A 15728-nucleotide genomic window follows, 5' to 3' on the forward strand; every position below is an offset into this window, starting at 1 on the left:
ATACACATGTAAATATAAAAACAAATATCAACTCTGAAACACAATGTAAATGATTTGGAGATTATCAAAAGCAATCACTCCCTCATGACAACGGAATTCCTGCCCCTACATTGTAACCTTATATACCAAAAAGTAAAAATAAGAAAAGTCAGAAAGAAAAAAGCTGTTGAATAAGGCCACAAAACCATAATTTACCCTAGAATAGAGGTTGTTTCATAAAGCAGCAATGAGAGGAATTATATTTTACTATTGTATTCCTTGACTCCCTCAAAAAGCATTCTTCATATTATTTCAACTATCTTATTAACAAATACAAAAATCCCTCATAAGCCATCCATGTTTAAATTAAGATATATTTTGTTTCAATAATAAGTACATTTCTTAAATTTTTGTAGGAAAAGAAAATATTTTAATTTTTTATAAGAAAAATGCCCTGACCAGATTGGCTCAGTGGATAGAGTGTCGGCCTGTGGACTGAAGGGTCCCAGGTTCGATTCCGGTCAAGGGCATATACCTTGGTTGCGGGCACATCCCCAATGGGGGGTGTACAGGAGGCAGCTAATCGATGTCTCTCTCTCATCGATGTTTCTAACTCTCTGTCCATCTCCCTTCCTCTCTGTAAAAAATCAATAAAAATTTTTAAAAAAGAAATATGCATTTTCCACTTTGAAATCTTATTGATGTGAAATGTATAATTTCAAAAAAGTACTTTAGCAGTTGTTTTGTTACTGGATTTCGTTTTAATACATTGATTTGAAGCCTTTGGCAAACAATATTAATCTAAAACATCTAAAAGAGTTGTATGATATCTTATAAGTACATATAATCAATTTATTTTTAAGTAAAAATCGTCTTCTGTAGGTTTGACTGGCGGTAGTTGTAACACAGGCTTTTTTAGTGAAACTATAAACATTCACTTATTTATGCTGTATCATGGAGATAATTGATGAGTTTTTGTCTCATCGATAAACTAATCTACACTAATAAGAGACAAAGATGCTAATTGACCGTACCTTCGCTATGCCCATCAGCCAATCAGAAGAGTATGCAAATTAACCCAACAAAGATGGCCATTAAATTTGCATACTGCAGGTGGGGCAGGACAGTGCAATCTGCCACCCACCTGCCGCCATCCGGGCCTCCTGTGTGTGACCCGGGGTAGCAGGGTGGGGAAGCACAATCCACCACCCGCCCTGCTGCCATCCGGGCCTACTGTGTGCGAACCGGGGTGGCGGGACAGGGCAGCGTGATCCACCGTCCACCCTGCCACCATCCGGGCCTCCTGTGTGCAAACTGGGGCGGTGGGGCGGGGCAGCACTATCCACCGCCAGCCCCGCTGCCATCCGGGCCTGCCCTCTGCAACCCAGCGTGGGATCCAGGCCTGCCATCTGCGACCCAGGGAGGCAGGGCAGGCACCGCAGGATCGGGCCTGCCATCTGCCACCCGGGGAGTGGGCCGAAGCCAGAAGGTGGTTATCTCCCGAGGGGTCCCAGACCGAGAGAGAGGGCACAGGTCAGGCTGAGGGACACCCCCCTGCCAGTGCACAAATTTTTGTGCACCAGGCCTCTAGTATATCCATAAAAATAAAAAAAAATAACCCAGTTTTTTGGGGGTAGACTTTAATTACTACCATTACTATATGTCAAACATAGAATCTTCATTAATATGTGTGTGTGTGTATATGTATGAGTGTGTGAGAGAAAGACAGACAGACATGCAAAGGAGCAGAAGAGAAAAATATACCATTCCTTTTTCTTATTCTTTGGAAAGTTTGTATATGACATATGACAGTGTTACTCTCAAAAAAGTATAGCTACAGTAAATTTTTCCAAATGATTCTAAACAATCTAAATAATGTTAAAATAAGGTGACTAAGTGCCTAATCTTTGGAAACAAAACTTCAGTTCAAATTCCTGGCTCCACCACTTAACATCTGAGTGAACTTGGACAAACTGTATCATACTATGGGCGCCTTAGATTTCTCTTCTGTAACATAGAGATGAAGATCTAAAAACATCCACCTTCCAGGCTGCCTTGTGGATTCCATGATATCTAGACTAGGACTGAGGACCTGACCTGTGTTAAGTAATAGCTGTTTACCTCCTGCTTCCTGTATTTATCCAAGTTTTCATTTCCATAATCAATCCTGGTCTCCCCCTATGCCTCAATCATGGACACCAAAGCAAAACATGCAAGACTGTCATCATCTCCTACTGCTGTCCTTTCAACGTCATCTCTCAGTCCTGCACTGCCAGTAACCATCAAACCCCAAAATTATCTTGCAAAAATGAGACTTCTTCAGCCTACAAACCTAGTTTTGTTTTGTTTTTTGTTTGTTTTTGTTTGTTTGTTTTTTACCACTTGTAATACTCTGCCCATATCAATAACCCTCTTCAGATTTGGGGGGAATTGTAAAACACAAGCAGGGTGTGCAAGCACGAGCTGAGGGCACATGAGTGTGGAGTGGACCATTATCAATAGCATCAGACATATTAGCAGGTACAATAGTGACTATAATTTATAGTTTGTGCTAGTTCAGCCAATCCAAATATGACAAAGTCTAAAGAAGGAAACAAAATTAAAAGCCAAACATGTTAATCCCCAAGGGACCTGCAGTATGAAATGGCCATATATAAGAAAAAGAAAGCAAAGGAATGAGTGTTTTATTCTTTACTGAACCCATGCACTTCCATATGGACAAAGGGATGCAAAAAAAAGGCTTCCATTGAAGATAAACACTAGCCAACATAATTTGTCCTTTCAGATTTTACTCAGAAGCCTATGCAGCCTTCCCAGATTCTCCCACCACCCAGGACATTATTAGTAATTCCTTTTGTGTTACATACTCAATTTACTTCTAGGGGCATCAAATCTATAATAATAAAAGTGTGATATGCTAATTAGACCAGACAGCCGAACGACCTTCCAGACATCATTCCGGACAAAGCCATGGCATCGGGGGCCAAGGCAGAGGTGATTAGGGGCAATCAGGCAGGTGGGTGAGCAGTTAGGGGTGACCAGACAGACAGGCAAAGTGGTTAGGGGCAATCAGGCAGGCAGGCAGAGTGGTCACGAGCAATCAGGCAGGCAGGCGAGTAGTTAGGGGCGATCAGACAAGCAGGCAGGAGAGTGGTTGGGGCAATCAGGCAGGCAGGCAGAGCAGTTAGGGGCGATCAGGCAGGCAGGCGAGCTGTTAGGGGTAATCAGGCAGGCAGATAGGCAGAGGAGTTAGGGGAGATCAGGCAGGCAGGCAGAGTTGTTAGGGGTGATCAAGCCGGCAGGCAGAGTGGTTAAGGGCAATCAGACAGGTAGGCAGGTGAGCAGTTAGGAGCCAGTGGTCCCAGATTGTGCAAGGATCAGGCCTAAACCAAACCAGCAGTAGGACATCCCCTGAGGGGTCCCGGATTGCAAGAAGGTGAAGGCCGGGCTGAGGGACCTCCCCACCCATGCACAAATTTTATGTACCAGGCCTCTAGTAGTTTATAAAAAACTTGGTTAAAGTCTACCTTCCCTACTACACTGACCTCCATCAAACAAGGGCCCCTTTCTATTTCATCTTTGTTTACCCAAATCTTGGACAGAGCACACAAGTATTACCGACAATGAAAGATTCCTTCCAAAGAAAACTCCTGAGGTAAAAGGAAAGCAGTTGAGGAATTTCTTGTTAAAAGATCTAATTTATCTCAATGGGATCAGAGGTGGAGTGTCTAGAAAGAGAAAGGCAATGGCAGCTTTGGGGAGTTCAGAGAAGGAAGCTCTGATTATACACTGTGGGGAAACTAAATAAGGAGTTAAAAAGGCAGCGGTAAAATAATTTGCCTGTATTAAGGTTCTGAAAAGTGCTCATGATTTGTTGCCTTTTTCAACTGGGTGCATGGAAAAACCTTTTGTAGCTCATCTATGATTTTCAAAGTTTCTAAATTAGTTCCAATACCTCTACTTTATCCTAAACCTGCTGAGGGTTGAAATGGAGTTTAGTGGAAAGTAAAGTAATATGGGTGGGAAATTCAGGAAAGAGCAAACAAGTATTGAGGCTAAAAGGAAACAAAATGACAAAGAGATAAGATGAGAAAATCATCAAATACAACATCCCTCTACCTCCTGGAGACTGTTTCAGGTTTCCATCCCATCCCATTTGCTGACCAGACCTCAAGACATTGGCACAGTAAAGTCCATTCATGCCTATCTAGGAGGCATTTATACCCCTGTCTCAGAAGCCATCTAGCTCACACAGTATTTAGGGGAAACTATTTCCTTCCCACTGTGTTAATGTGGCCTGAGTCTTCATTAGCTTTAAGAAATTCACAGATTCATATTGGTGAGCTCCATGGTATACCTTACGTAGTACTTAAGGCAAAGTGTGAATTTAAGAACTAGAGCAAACTGAAGTTAAACTTTTATGAACAAGGTTAGTAATATACAAAAAGGGTACAATGCTTCCTAGGACAGCGTCACAGAGTAAGTGCTTGATAGGAGCCAAAAGCACCGCAATTAATTGTCTTTTAATGTCAACAAAAGATTGACTATTAGCATCAAAAGAGAAAAATTGGAGTCAGAGAGGTGTAATTTAGAAGATTTTTATCTATCAACGTATGCAAGAAAGAGACATGGAAGCTGGAGTTCAGGATACAGCCATACTTCACCTTGGATACAACATCACGTTAAGATCTGTTTCCCTCCCTTCTATATCCTAATAAATCAATTCTTTGACTAGAAATGAATATACTATATGTGATATAATACAGTATATTATAGACTACTAGCGACCTGGTGCATGAATTTGTGCATGGGTGGGGTCTTCCTGGCCTGCCCTGATTGGGGCCAATTGGGGCCAGCTAGCTGAGGGGAGGTGCTGCGGAAGGTTGGTTGGCCAGCCTCGTCCCCATCAGGCTGGTTGGCCAACCACAGTGCACGTCATAGCGACCAGTTATTCTGGTTGTTCCAATCATTCCAGTTGCTTGGCTTTTATATATATAGTATATATAGATAATGGTAATATATTACTAGAGGCCCGAAGCATGAAATTCGTACAAGAGTAGACCTTCCTTACCCCAGCTTCTGGTACCGGCTTCCCTCTGGCACTCGGGACCCAGGCTTCCCTCACAGCCCTGGCTTTGTCCAGAAGGTTGTCTGGAAGAACGTCTGGTCTAATTAGCATATTACCCTTTTATTATTATAGAGATATATATACTATATATGTATAGTAATATACTATCTATAATATTAAAAGGGTAATATGCTAATTAGACTGGGAGACCTTCCAGATGTCCTTCCAGAAAAGCCATGGTGGCAGGGCTGAGGCACAGGCGGTTAGGGGCAATCAGTTGAACATCTCCCAAGGGGTCCCATATTGGAGAGGGTGCAGGCTGGGCTGAGGGACACCCCCCGTGCATGAATTTCATGCACCAGGCCACTAGTCTATACTAATAAAAGGGTAATATGCTAATTAGACCGGGTGACCGGCCATCTTCCAGACATCTGACTTCCTTCCGGACAAAGCCACAGTGGTGGGGGCTGAGGCAGAGGTGGTTAGGGGCAATCAGGCCGGCAGGGGAGGGCAGTGGGGGTGATCAGCCCAGCAGGGAAGGGCAGTTGGGAGCCATCAAGCCGGCAGAGGAGCAGTTAAGTGGCGATCTCGTAGGCAGGCAGGCAAGTGGTTAGGAGTCAGCAGTCCCAGGGATCAGGCCTAAACCGGCAGTCGGACCTTCCCCGAAGGGCCCCAGATTGGAGAGGGTGCAGGCCGGGCTCAGGGACACCAATCCCTATGCACGAATTTCATGCACTGGGCCTGTAATCCTATATAATAAAAGCCCAATATGCTAAGTGTCCGACCATAGGTTCAACTGTTTGACCAGTTGTTATGACGTGCACTGACCACCAGGGGGCAGACACTCTGACTGGTAGGTTAGCTTGCTGCTGGGATCCAGCTGATTGGGACTGGGAGAGACAGGCCGGCCATGCCCTAGTGCCCTTCCTCGGTCTTTCTCTGGCCCAGATCGTGCACCCGTGGGGGTCCCTCAGCCTGACCTGCACCCTCTTGCAATCCAGAACCCCTTGGGGGATATAGGACAGCCGGGTGTGGCCTGATCCCCACAAGCCAGGCCAAGGGACCTCCCTGGTGCACGAATTCATGCACTGGGCCTCTGGTATTATATGTTACATAGTATACGAATCCTAACTAATAAAGAGGGTATACGCTAATTGACCTTCATGCCATCGCAAAAATGGTGGCAGCCACAGCCAATAAGGAGGGAATATGCTAATTGACTACCCCGCCCTCAAAGATGGTGGTGCCCACAGCCAATAAGGAGGGAATATGCTAATTGACTGTCCCGCCCTCAAAGATTGCAGTTCCCATAGCCAATAAGGAGGGAATATGCTAACTGTCACTCCCTCAAAGATGGCAGCACCCACAGCCAATAAGGAGGGAATATGCTAATCGACTGCTATGCCCTCAGAGATGGCGGCACCCACAGCCACAAGATGGTGGCACCCAGTCCCCTCAGCCCTGCCAGGGTGGCAGGCCTTGGCGCACGCCTGCCTCCAGAGTTCCCCAGTCCCCTCAGCCCCCAGCCACCCAGGACCAGCCTGAGGCACAGGCAAGCCTCAGATGGTGGCTGCTCAGGCGCCCAGGGCTGGCCCGAGGTGCAAGCAAGCCTTGGACAAGGCCCCCCGAGGCTCAGGTAACCAGGGCCGGCCGAGGCTTGCACTGCCGGCAGTGGCAGCAGCAGAGGTGTCATGGGGTGTCCCCTTCCCTGATCGCCGGGTCACCTCCCGCCCCTGAGGGCTCCTGGACTGTGAGAGGGGGCAGGCCAGGCTGAGGGATCCCCCCCTCCAGTGCATGAATTTTCATGCATCGGGCCTCTAGTAATATATATTATGATATAGTAATAATCCCACTAAAAGTTAAAAAAGTATCACATAGAATAAGAATATTGACATAAATCTTTAGTGTACAATTCACTCTAATGCTACTTCTCACAACAAACATTTTTAACAAATTTTACTGCTGTACACATTAGCCTTTTTTCACTGGTAAATGAAATCATCTCAGGGTATAATGTAAAAGGGGGATTTCTGGTCCTAAAAGGTAAGAAATTAAAAAATATGATTCCACCAAGTTGTATTTGACTTTCTCTGAGCCTTTTAAAGCAACATGAAATAACATTTTAGAAACTCATTATACTGATGTTTCTCTCTTTCATTTAATACTTATTTAACATTTGCTTTGTGCCAATTCCTGTCCAATTTCTCAATAAGTATAAACTTAATAAATTTTTCATGAGTAAGGATGAGATTGGTTATCCTCATTTTATAGATGAGGAAACTGAGAGCCGCAGAAGACTAAGTAACTTCACCAAAATTAACAGAGCCAGGATTCAAACCCACGCAGCCTAGTTGTATACATTACACTGGTGACCACTAGTTTCTCATGAGAGCAACGCTGCATTTGGAACTTTTAAAATATTGTTATGTCCAAAATCATTATTTTAGATGTCTCTCCTTGACTGTTTTACAATAGCGTAAAATAGTATAACCCTTTTCTTCTTTACTGTCAGAAACAAAAGAATCTACAATTAAATATCTTACCTGCAATCTCTGTCATCACAGAAAAGAACATTGGTGACAATTGTCAGAGGTTTAGATGATTTGAAGCTAAAGCGGCAGATGAGCTCACTGTTAATTCCATCGAGAGAGGCTTCAATGACTGTGCCTTTTGGAAAACTCACAGTAAGAGGGTGATCCTTTTCATCAATACCAAGAAGCTTTGCTGGGGGAATCACAACCTTTATACTTGATTCTCTGTTTGAAATTAAAAAAAAAAAATTAGCTCAATGCATGCAAGTAATTAGCTTTATATGTGTTTTCCTCTGTTTGGGGATTATTAGAGAAATTAAAACAAATATTTATAATAATATGCACACTTATTAAAGATATTTTGTATAATCTTTTATTTTCTGGTCATAATATGATTTATAATGTTATTTTAATAAAGAACCACATAAGATGATCAAAAGTTCCTTTTGTCCTCTAAAGATTAAAAAGAGAGGGTTAAAACACCTGATTAAATACAATGTGTTTTTCACCAGAGCCATGATATAAGTAGTATTGCCCTTAAACATATCCTGACAAAAATTAACCAAAAATTACTTTAATAGCTAGAGCTTTCTCACATGTAGACTAAATATTAACAGATTAATATACACACATAATTTCTTTTTAAATATGGATACTCTTAAGCACTATACACATATATAATGAATATTTTTAAATCATTACTAAAAAATATCACTTAATGTTCACATATTTCACTATATATCTCTAAATTATTCAGCCAATCTAAAATGTTTGTAATTTTGAATAACATAGTATGTAGTATTCACTTTTAAATCTAATTAATGCTTGATAAATTTTGGTGATCTATACTATTTAACCATATTAGTTTGTTTTATTTTATTATATGTGTAGACTCCTATAGCAAATATGAAGTGTTAACAAATGGGAATCATATTTATAATGTTTTAATTAGAATGAAGATTATTCAGATAATTAACTGGCAAAAGTAAAGGAAGATCTCAACTTGACAAAGTTAAACCAATGTGGTTAATTGCATAAAACATGAAAAAGTAATTTATAAATCAGGCTTGAATCATATTCTGTCGCTAATTATCTAAGTGTCACTGGATAAGTTATTAATGCTGTTGATTTTATTGTACCATATTTGGCTCAACTTTTGACTTGAGATCATTTTAAATTGATACATTTATACATTAATTCCAAAGTTGAAAGACTAAAAATATTAATTCGTATATTAAAGTTTTGTAATAAATAATGCATTTTAGCACAAAATAATTTTTTTCAATATATTTTTATTGATTTTAGAGAGGAAGAGAGAGATAGAGAGATGGAAACATCAATGATGAGAGAGAATCACTGATCAGCTGCCTCCTGCACGCCCCCTACTGGGGATCGAGCCCGCAACCCAGGCATGTGCCCTTGGCCAGAATCAAACCTGGGACCCTTCAGTCCCTAGGCCAACACTCTATCCACTGAGCCAAACCAGCTAGGGCAGCACAAAATAATTTAAGCCACTTCTATTTCCTATTTGAGCAACCGAGGTTAGTTTCTACTTATAAGATAGGGTCTTGAAAGAACACCAAATCCTAAAGTTGTCAAGTTAAAGTTTAACTATACTCTCTCATGAAATGGCATTTAGACCAAGCTCCATGGCATAAGTAAGCACTCATTATATCTTGCAGGCCAAGCTGAGAAACTAAAAGTTGTCCTATGCTTTCCAACTTGAATAATTTTCATTTATTGTCAACCATTACATCTCTGTCATCATTGATGCTCTATCTCTCTCTCCCTCTTCCTTCCTCTCTGAAATCATTGAGATATATATAAATATATATATATATTTTTTTTATTTATTTATTTATTTTTTTTAAAGAGCTAAGAGTGATCCCTGCCAACAGCCAGCAAGAAAATAGTGTCTTAGTCCTACAACTACAAGGATAAATTCTGCCAACAACCAGGGAGCTTGGAAGAGGACTGAGCCTCAGATGAAGATTGTCGCCCATCCCATGATTTCTGTCTATTGAGACCATGAGCAGTGGACACAGTCAAACTGACCCGGACTCCTGACCCAAAGAAATTCTGAGATAACAAATTCATGTTTGAAGGCACTATGTTTGTGTAAATTTGTCACACAGCAATAGAAAACTAATGCCCTGAGTTTTTAAGCTTGTTTCTTACACCATAAAGACAGGCATAACAATAATTCTTACAAAAAAATTAAATGACTGTGAGGTAACTAAGTGGGCTTTTTTGTAATTTAACTTAAATGTACAATTAAATATTTTAATAGTTCCAACTATAGAAACAAGTTAGACATTGTCATGACTCATAACAAATACAAACAAAAAAGCACACGAAGAAAGTATGGTAAATTCACATGAAGCATTTACCTGTAATAACTCTGAGGTAAAATGTTGACATCCATCACACTTGCTACATCCAAAGGAACAGGGATGAAATACATGAATTCACGGTCAAGTGATAACTTGGGCAATTTTAGCTCTCCAATCAGATGTAACATTTGGTAGCAAACTGGACTGTTATTTAAACGTACAGGTACATTAGCTGTGTATTTTACAGCATGAGCTAATGAAAAAAAATTAAATATTTTAGACTAGTTCACACATACACAAAAAAAACTACATTTAAGTAGTTTAAGCCTTACTAAATATTAAAATGTACTATGAAGTTACAGCTCAATTGGGCAGAATAGATTATCCAGAAACTGGATTTCTTCTGCCAAGGAACTTAAGACATGTAATGAGGAGCTGTTGAAACAAAAATCTTCCAAAGTGAACTCTGTCTAAAAATAGACCAAATCTCCTTAAAGTAGATTTTCATTATTATGGGAAAACACATCTAACTGAGGAAACAGTGCATGAGAGAGAATCTTTTTTCACTGTTTCCTATGCCTTAATAGGAGCTACCCTTTAGTACATGCATTATGAAAATGAGGTCAGACAATTGCTATAAGGATTTCAGGGGACTACTGGGAAATGGTTGTGCTGAGATGAAAGGAATGTGCTTTCTCCCACATTTTAAGTTTATGAAAGGCTGCCAGGGTCGACTCCTAATTTCATTTGGTAGGAAAACAGGAAATTCCCATGTGGCAGCTCACTATGAGGAACGGCAATCTGTGTTGGAGAAAAGGGATCAGCATAGGAGGCTGCAGGTTAGTCCTGGAGGACAGGTTCCATCACAGCAAGTTGCCAATGCCCTTTAGACCTAAACCCCCAAATATAGGTCTCAAAGTATTAGTGTAAGCAGCTAGCTAGATATTAATGAAAGAGAAGGGAGCAGATATCTAATTAAACAAGATTAACTAGGAAGCTAGAGTTTCCAGATACCCCAGGGGATTGCAGCATTGCCCTGCCAAGGGGACCAACATCTTGTTTCCCTCAGTGGGCAGGAAGCACTGACTTTCCAATCTCCCCAGGGGACAATGGCCCATTCTGATAGATTGCCAGGTGGAAGGAGAACAAGTAAAGGGGAAATTCCTCTGTTGCAGGATGCCCAGTAGAGACCAAGATGGCATAGAGGGAAGTCCTACTATAAGGCATGTGCAATAGAAGCGAAGATGGCACAGAGGAGAGCCCAGCATAAGCCCACAAAGAGCCAGGAAAGAGTCTGTTTAGTTTGAAAGAAAACCTGCTCTTTCCAAACCTGGAGATAATATAATTAAAGCTTAACCAAGGCCTGGGTTTTGTTTATTTGCCCACTCATTCATACACTCTCTCTTCACAGCAATTGTGCGGGCTTAGCAGCCACGCTGAGCTCAAGTGCAGCACAGGTTGTGACCCAAATGCAGACTTGGGGTAGATGTGCAGATGGGGAAAATGAGACACAGAGAAGTTCTGCATCTCTGGGCCCTGATCCTCGTGGGCTTGGTGAGGACAAGAGCATGTTTGTGGCCCAAGAGACTGGAGTTATTCCATAGTGAGACATTTCTGAGCCATCTGGTTGTGGATGAGACACCAGGCACCTAGGGTCAGTCCTGTATTTTTCTCCAATAAATCTTACCACTATACCTCATCCTTCAATGCATGGATCCCTGAAATGCTTTTCTCGTTACTCCGTGTAAGAAACAGCATCATCAGGAGGAAAATGTGAGCTGGTGAGTATGATTTCAATATATAATCTTAGAATTCAAGAACTGGACACCAGAGTGGCCTGGCAGGGATCGGGGCCATTAAGGGTATCACCAGGGCAGAGAATGAGAGTGTTCTGGATGATGCAGACCTATGTTCAAAAGTGACATCATTGTGAACCATAACCAAAAGCAATGGACTCACTGAACTGATCAAACCCACTAGTTTTCAATGCACTGGATGCCTTTATGTGTTCAAATAAGCCCTTTACATGTCCAAATAGTCTGGAGTCCTTGGAAAGTAGGAAGTGGCTGAAGAGGGTCGGGAATAGGGACTTCCTATTAACAATGACAGACGACTACTAGTAAAGACTTTGTGCAAATATAAGAGATTGTATCAGCACCTTGAGTTGATAAAATAAGTTTTAAAATTTTATGCATTTAAAGCATTGTAAATGTATAAGAAAGGATAGTATCATTTAATGAACCTGATATTGTTAAAATTATTTTGGAGGGAACTAACATTAATTTTAGAGTTAGGTAAGGTTTTAAGGCTTATTGAATTCTGAATTTTAAATGGGCTATTTTGAGATTATTTCTAGGTTTCAGACCTGTTAAAGGTTTTCTAGGGTAATAGAGAAGGGGCTCCATTTGTAACCTAAAACTACTGGGGATTCAATGACACTTTTTTTGAGCACAGATATGCCTTTTCTCCCATCCGAGATGTAAATTATATAAACTTGTTACAGGCATGTTTGTTTGTTTGTTTGTTAACAATTAAGTTGGGATCCTAACAGGGGAACCCCAGATTTGATTGGGCTCAGCTCCATACAGAAGGAAAAGTCAAATGGAAATGTTTCCTATTTCCTTCTCGATTGTCCAGTCTATTACATCTCGATATGAATGTTGATACGGACATAGACGGAAAGTTCTGTATATAAATACAAATAGAAGCTTTAGCTGAACTAGCTATTTCTTTCAAGACCAGACACAGTAGAAACTGAGAAGACAGAAATATATAATGATACCTCATTAAAAATAAACTTCAGAAAGCAGAAAATATTTGATGTTTTCTATTATATTTTCAGAGTTCTAAGCAGAGGTAATAAATGATGAAACATTTTTTAGACCTACTAATCACAGAATCCTATATACTTTTTCTCACACATAAAACTAAAGCCATTATGCAATGCCATGCTAACAAATATAAGCGAGACATCAAGTTAATGCAACACAGTGCTAACAGGATATTATTTTTTTAAAATATATTTTATTGATTTTTTACAGAGAAGAAGGGAGAGGGATAGAGAGCCAGAAACATCGATGGGAGAAAAACACCGATCAGCTGCCTCCTGCACACTCCCTACTGGTATGTGCCCGCAACCAAGGTACATGCCCTAGACCGGAATCGAACCTGGGATCCTTAAGTCCACAGGCCGACGCTCCGTCCACTGAGCCAAACCGGCTAGGGCCTAACAGGATATTATTGAGAGAAAATACATAGCTCAAGGAACTCTCTATAAAAGCTGTAATAGGTTTTTATCCTGCCTTTTTATTGATCACATAGCCAGTTGTGGGTATTTTATTTAGATTTCAACATGTGCAAAACACAGTGTGCTGAAATTTCTGAAGCAAGTGATTTACTGAGAAAGTGCGCTCAGGGGGAACTTGTAGGCAAAGGGGGAAGCAGAACAGGGCCAGGCAAGAGGCTATGAAAAGTTGTGGTTTTAGAATCCAGATTTAACCTGATCATACAGAGAGCTCTGAGATGTGAATTCAACAGAGAGATTGTCACACAGGAGGGAGGGGGCTGGGCCACCTGAGGTAGTGGTGGTGATAAAGCTTAAATTCCTGGCATCTTCCTTCAGCCAGGGGGACAGACATAACCTATTAGGAGTCAATACCCACAACTGAGAAATGGATAGAAAAGCCCAGTGATGAGAATCTGCATAGGCTCAAACAACATATACAATAGGATACAATCTAATGTTGATTCATAAGTAAGAATAATAAGGAAGAATAAAAGGTAAGTTACTGTAACACATTAAAAAAAGAAATATAGTTTGGAAACGGCATTTGCTATGCTTTAGTTATGGCATTATAAACTAAATAAACAAATGCTGTAAATTAGAGACAAATACCAATACAGATTTTCTCAAAAACAGGAAAAAAATCTATATAGCTTATTATTTTTAAGCACTTAGCCGCTGCTCCTTTGTTCTGATCTGTTTAAAAAAGCTAGCTGTTGCCGGATCAGTGTGGCTCAGTTGTTGAGCGTCGAACCAGGCACCAAGAAGTTGAAGATTCGATTCCTGATCAGGGCACATACCCAAGTTGCTGGCTCGATCCCCAGTAGGAGGTGTGCAGGAGGCAAGTGATCCATGTTTCTCTCTAATCAATGTTTCTATCTCTCTCTCCCTCTCCCTTCTTCTCTCTCTAAAAGTCAATATAAAAAAGAAGAAACCTCTTGTCAATACCCTTACTTCATTAATCTCATTATCAGGAAAGTTCTGTGTTGTTATGCAGCAGGGATTCTCATGCAGATAATTCTTTTTTGTTTTTTAGCACCTTTAAACTGATTTTTTTTTGTAACTTATTGATTTTTATTAAATCTTTATTGTTAAAAGTATTACATATGTCCTTCTCTTTTCCACAATTGACCTCTTCTAACCCATCCCCTCCCTCTACCCCAGACCTTCACCACTCTATTGTCTGAATATATGCATACAATTCCTGGTTGATCTCTTCCCACCCAACCACCCTCTCTCTGAGATTCCCCAGTCTATTCCATGCTTCTATGTCTCTGGATCTATTTTGTTCATCAATTTATTTTGTTCATTAGATTCCACTTTAATGAGATCATAAGACACTTGTCTTTCTCTGACTGGGTTATTTTGCTTAGCTTAATACTCTCCAGGTCCCTCTATACTGGCTCAAAGGGTAAGAGTTTTTACAGCTGCACAGTATTCCATGGTGTAAATGTACCACGGCTTTTTTATCCACTCATCTACTGATGGGCACTCAGGCTGTTTCCAGGTATAAGCTATTATAAATTGTACTGCTATTAACATAGGGGTACACACATTCTTTCTGATTGGTGTTTCGAGTTTCTTAGGATATATTCCTATAAGTGGGATCACTGAGTAGAAAGGCAGTTCCATATTTAATTTTTTGAGGAAATTCCATACTGTTTTCCATAATGGCTGCACGAGTATGCATTCCCACCAGTAATGTACTAGGGTTCCCTTTTCTCCACATCCTCCCCAGCACATAACATTTGTTGTTTCATTGATGGTAGCCATTCTGACAGGTGTGAGGTGATACATCATGGTCATTTAAATTTGTATTTCTCTGATGATCAGTGACTTTGAGCATTTTCTCATGTCTTTTAGTCATCTGTATGCCCATTTGGATAAGTGTTTATTTAGGTCCTTTGCCCATTTTTTTTTAATTAAATCTTTATTGTTCAGATTATTACATTTGTTCCTCTTTTTTCCCCCCCATCCTCCCAGTTCCTGCCCCACCCTCCGCCCTCACTCCCCACCCACTGTCCTCATCCATAGGTGCCAGTCTCTTCCCGCATCTCCCACACCCCTTTCCCCCCCAAGAATAGTCAGTCCATTCCCTTTCTATGTCCCTGATTCTATTATAATCACCAGCTCATTCTGTTCATCAGATTATTTATTCACTTAATTCTTAGATTCACTTGTTGATAGATGCATATTTGTTGTTCATAATTTGTATCTTTACCTTTTTCTTCCTCTTCCTCTTCTTAAAGGATACCTTTCAGCATTTCATATAATCCTGGTTTGGTGGTGATGAACTCCTTTAGCTTTTCCTTATCTGTGAAGCTCTTTATCTGCCCTTCAATTCTGAATGATAGCTTTGCTGGATAAAGTAATCTTGGTTGCAGGTTCTTGGTATTCATCACTTTGACTATTTCTTGCCACTCCCTTCTGGCCTGCAAAGTCTCTGTTGAGAAATCAGCTGACAGTCGTATGGGTATTCCCTTGTAGGTAACTGAGTTTCTTTCTCTTGCTGTTTTTAAGAGTCTCTCTTTATC

The 15728-nt window shown here is 40.7% G+C and overlaps 1 protein-coding gene across 1 annotated transcript in view; it reads right to left on the bottom strand.

Annotated features, from left to right (window-relative positions):
- Window positions 1-15728, bottom strand: part of CFAP47 (cilia and flagella associated protein 47) — a 469227-nt gene that overhangs the window by 318330 nt on the left and 135169 nt on the right. The window contains 2 exon segments of the mRNA XM_036304204.1: window positions 7591-7803; window positions 9969-10164. Of these exon segments, the coding sequence (XP_036160097.1) occupies window positions 7591-7803; window positions 9969-10164 (409 nt within the window).

This window comes from Myotis myotis, unplaced genomic scaffold, assembly GCF_014108235.1.
Source record: "Myotis myotis isolate mMyoMyo1 unplaced genomic scaffold, mMyoMyo1.p scaffold_m19_p_4, whole genome shotgun sequence".
Classification (NCBI taxonomy): Eukaryota; Metazoa; Chordata; class Mammalia; order Chiroptera; family Vespertilionidae; genus Myotis; species Myotis myotis.